This window comes from Ranitomeya variabilis, chromosome 2 (assembly GCF_051348905.1).
Source record: "Ranitomeya variabilis isolate aRanVar5 chromosome 2, aRanVar5.hap1, whole genome shotgun sequence".
Classification (NCBI taxonomy): Eukaryota; Metazoa; Chordata; class Amphibia; order Anura; family Dendrobatidae; genus Ranitomeya; species Ranitomeya variabilis.
Genome location: NC_135233.1, coordinates 452773323 through 452777921, shown reverse-complemented (window position 1 = coordinate 452777921; position 4599 = coordinate 452773323). Strand labels below are relative to the sequence as shown.

Here is a 4599-nt window from a genome sequence, read left to right as displayed (position 1 = left end):
CTAGGAAATTAAATGATTGAGGTTGACTTCTCAGACTTTATTAGAATTAAATAAAAAAAGGTAGATGTTATAAAGTTAGGGAGAGAGGGAGAATGCCAGAAGAACACTTGAAAATGTCTGGGGTGCAAGATTTGACACAGTGTGGTTGCCCTCAAGGCACTTCCAGTGAAGCCCATTGGATGACACTGTCTCATAGGTTATAATTCCTTTTCAGCACCCATGCCTAAAAATATTGATGCATATTGCTGTACATGTCCTTGAAATATAAAATAACTATAAAATGGTATTCTGGATTGAATTTATGCATTTGTATTGTAGCAGTGTAGGTTCTTATGTTGACATTTTACATTACACATGGCTACTGTTTCTTGAGTTTTTTAACCTGTCTATAGCCTGGACATTTGTCTTTATTTATTAATTTGATGCTGTAAAAAAGAAAAAAAGATCTTATTTTAATAAAATGCTGTTACAAAAAATGCTGCTATAGTAACTTTATTAATTATCAATATTTATAAAGAAACATTTAGTTAGCAGCAACAGTTTGGTCCATCCAGGCTCTAAGAACTGTCACACGAGCATAGACAGCGGGAGAAGATGTGGAACAAGAAGAGCTTCCCCAGGACACGATACCAGCCAAGGTCCAAGCTCCACTTCTCTGGCACACAAGAGGTCCACCAGAGTCACCCTACAGAAGAATGAAAAATAGTGAGCAAAGTATTTGATTTTTCATACTTTCATTCGGTTTATTCAAGAACAGAAGCTTTTGCAAAAAAAAATTATATTTGACTAGAAATAAGTATCCTTAAATCAGTAAAATCTTATACCATGCAGGAGGAGGCACCAGAGGCTCCAGCGCAGATCATGGTGCTCTGGATGTTGGATCCCCAGTATCTCTGGCAGTCGCTTGTGGTCAGAAGAGGCAGAGCTACCTGCTGTAATTTGCTTGGTGTAACTTGTACTGAGCAAAATAAAGATGTGATGTTTAGAAAAGTCCGATCTGATGGACTTAAAGAGCCCTAAGATTACATGGTTGGCCATTCATGTGAAGTTATATTATAAATATCTTGATAATATAGTTACAGGATCTAGAAATCCTTACCTGAAGCACTAAGGTAGCCCCATCCAGTGGTGACGCATGTCTCGCCTCCATTGAATACATCAGCTGTAGCAGCAACGCATACTGGGGACACACGACTGTCCCAAGAGGCAGCGCTGGCGAGCTTGATGAGAGTGATATCGTTGGAAATGGAGACGGAGTTGTAGCTGGGATGTCTGAAGACCTGTTAAAAAAAAGTCAATCTTTCTCCTTATAGAAAAATTGTAAACTCTATATAATAAGGTATTATATGTGATCTACTAACATATATTTGTCCATCAATATTAGACTAGTTTAGCATCTCTTACTTTGGAGATGGTCATGGTCTGAATAGGTTCAGCAGAGGAAGAACGATCAAATTCACCCAGAATTACACTGTGGGAGGTTCTGTGCATAAGAGCAGAAAAAAACATTCACTCTAAGCTGTACGAAATCACTTATTGGGAACATATTAACGTATTTTAAACACTGAAGAATTGTTTTTTTCTATATAGATGGCTATTTACCAATAAATGCAGAGATACGCTAGTAATTTGTCATATGCCAGTCATGGAAACTTTAGTGCAGGAGTAATATGGAACTCAGACTGGAAGTGCACTGGGGTGTGTCAGTGTCCACAGCTATACAGACATGCCCCCAAGGGTCTTCCAGCCTAATTTACTTGTGGCTTCCACACTAGATTTCCCATGATTGGCACATCAGATCTGTACAAAAAAATATATTGACTTTAATAAGGGACAAGCGCCTTAACAGCCATACCACTACTTTCATGTATGAAATTGTGCTGATCGATTCCCTTTAAATATACAGATAGAAAAATGTACACTAAATCTTATTATGACAGTGAAATTGCAAAATAAAAAACAATTGTAAAATACTTACGTGACACCACAGTGAGCAGCTGTGACAACCCAGAGGCTGTTGATCAGGGAACCACCACAGAAGTGGAAGCCAGTCCTGTCCTGTGAGGTATAATCACATGAGTCATTACTTTGCTCTCGCATTGCTAGGACCCCCATGATAAATATACAAATAATAGGGAATAGGCACAGACGTGTGGTAAAGATCAGAGTATGTTACTCTTTACACAACCATCTCCAAGATTTCTCCCATTCTTGCTCTCTAATCTTAAGCTTCAACTCCATCAATCACCCAACTTTTGAAAATTTAAAGGAGTTGTACAGGACTATTACATTTTGTTCACAATGGGTCAAATAACTAACAAGCAGGTAGTTGCTAATTACCTTCCAATTGTGCCCAGTGCTGATCTCTTCCAGTGATTCAGCATCAACAAAGCAGAGGCTTATCGTCTACTATGTTCTGTTGATGTTGCGTGACTGACGACGCCAGGCTAATTTACAGCCGGCTCCCCGCTGCCTGTCTGCGGGGAGCCAGCAGTCAATCAACATGATGTCGGCAGTCTCGGCCCATTGACAGAGCAGCCTGGAAAGGGAAGAGCTGTTCTATTGATGATGAGCAGCGGAATCGCTGGCAGGAGCGGTTGGTGACCACTTTGAGGCGTGCCAGGTAGAATAGGCAGTAGATTTGCCCATCGCAAAAAAAATAAAATGTTCCTGCACAACCTGTTTAACACAACCTGAAAACGCATCTCTTTAGAGAGAGCTAATAACCCTGCTGTCACTGCATATGAACAGTTTCAACCCTCACATACAATCACCTTCCCTGTTCCCTTGTAGAATGTAAGTCCTTGCGACTCGTCCCTTTGTACTAGTCTTTCACTAATTTAGCCATAGTTACCATACTTGTTTTTACCCTGTGTTATACACTTTTGTTATACTTATCTAATATAATAAAACACATTTGCAGGCTTAAAAATAAATAATTATTCAAAAAACACATTTTATGAATTTTGTCTGCACTTTTGCTCTACAGTGGCAATGATAATGAAAAGTAATTTGCTAAAATGAATGAAACCTCTTCAAGGATACAAAATGCAAGAAGTAAAGAAAGTAGCAAGGAAGTAGAAGGCATGTTATATGAGCATTAACATCTGGTGTGTGCTATCTTGCTAATCGTTCTAGTATTTGTAAAATAGTGAACTTTTATTTTGAGAATTTTTACAAACTTTTTATGTATTATTATTAATAATAATAACAATATTACTATTATTATATTGTAATAATCTAAAATTATTTTTTTCTGTTTTAAGAATATAACAAGTATATCCCTAATTCTGTTTTAATATTTTTCGTTACCAGAGTGCATTCTTCATACTGGTGCTTAGGTGACAACAGCATAGTATAAAGAAATATTCAAGAGAGTTCGAAGGTTTAATCGAAGCCTGAAAGAACCCATTGTAAAGGTTCACTTAAACATCAGTTTTTCACGAACGAGTTCTATTGATGTTCCTCATGGGTGGAACTTCTACACATTATAGTTTATAAGGGTGTGTTCATTTGTCCGTGCATTTTTGCAGACTGAGTGGTCAACACCAACACACGGAGACATGTCCCATTTTGATCCTAGTCACGGATTAAACTTGCCAATGTAAGTCTACAGGTTCATGCAAAAAAATCAGACAGCACGAGGATGCCATCTGTGTGCTTTTCAGTTTCCTGTTTGATAATGCAGCTTGAAAAAAAAACCTCTTCGTATGCAAAAAAAAGAGAAAACACATTGATCAAACTCTGATGAAAATCTGACTAAACAAAACTAAAGAAAATCATTTTTTTGCAAACGAGAAAAGTCACTAACATCTGAATGAGCACTAAGTCCCAGTCATCTGTTCGGATTTATTGGGACCTCATTTTTGTCATGATCAGATGCCATGATGACTCTGAACAGAACCTGATTATTTTACTGCATTCCAAAAAAATATCAGATGTAAAATATAACATACTGTATATCATGAATAAACAGATTTGAAATATGTTCACAGTTTTCACTGTACCTGAAGGGAGACTTGCCAGGGCCAGGAACCAGAAATGGCAGTCTCTCCATTTACAATTCTGGCGTAGCCAGAAATAACAGGCTTGATAGCTGGCACACCACAGCCTAAATATTAAAGAAATATTATTTGTACCATTGTGAATTACTAAAGAAAATAAATGTTAGTAATTTAAAAAAAAAATGTAAACAAATGTTTAGAGCAATTTTCCAACTCACCAAGAGAATCCCCAAAGAGGGCCAGGCATGAAAGAAGCCAAAGGAATGCCATTGTGGTTCACTTTCCGGCAAGTGGTTTTGGAGCAAATGTGTGAAGTTTTTATACTCTTGACTCATCAATCAAGTTAAAGCTCAAGTTATCAGAAGTTTCTGTTTATGAGGTTTTTTTACACCCTCTATCAGAGGCCTTGGGTTAATATAGAAAACTCTATCACCTGCACGGGGAGTACAGATAAGCGCAAGCTATACAGTGCATCATGATCAATCTAGAATCTGAATTGAAAACTATAGTCATGCTTACAGCTTCTGTAAAGTAGCAATGGGTCAAAACTAGTAATAACATAAAGTTTAGACTTGGCAGAAAGTTACTACATACA

The 4599-nt window shown here is 37.5% G+C and overlaps 1 protein-coding gene across 1 annotated transcript; it reads right to left on the bottom strand.

Annotated features, from left to right (window-relative positions):
• LOC143806589 (chymotrypsinogen A-like) lies at positions 1–4330 on the bottom strand. Its single transcript, XM_077287292.1, has 7 exons — positions 4223–4330; positions 4008–4111; positions 1979–2058; positions 1405–1483; positions 1100–1280; positions 825–958; positions 1–685 (listed from the first exon to the last, which is right to left on the bottom strand). Exons 1-7 carry the CDS (start codon positions 4272–4274, stop codon positions 524–526), a joined length of 792 nt encoding a protein of 263 aa, XP_077143407.1. The 5' UTR covers positions 4275–4330; the 3' UTR covers positions 1–523.
• Positions 4331–4599: the final 269 nt, after the last annotated feature.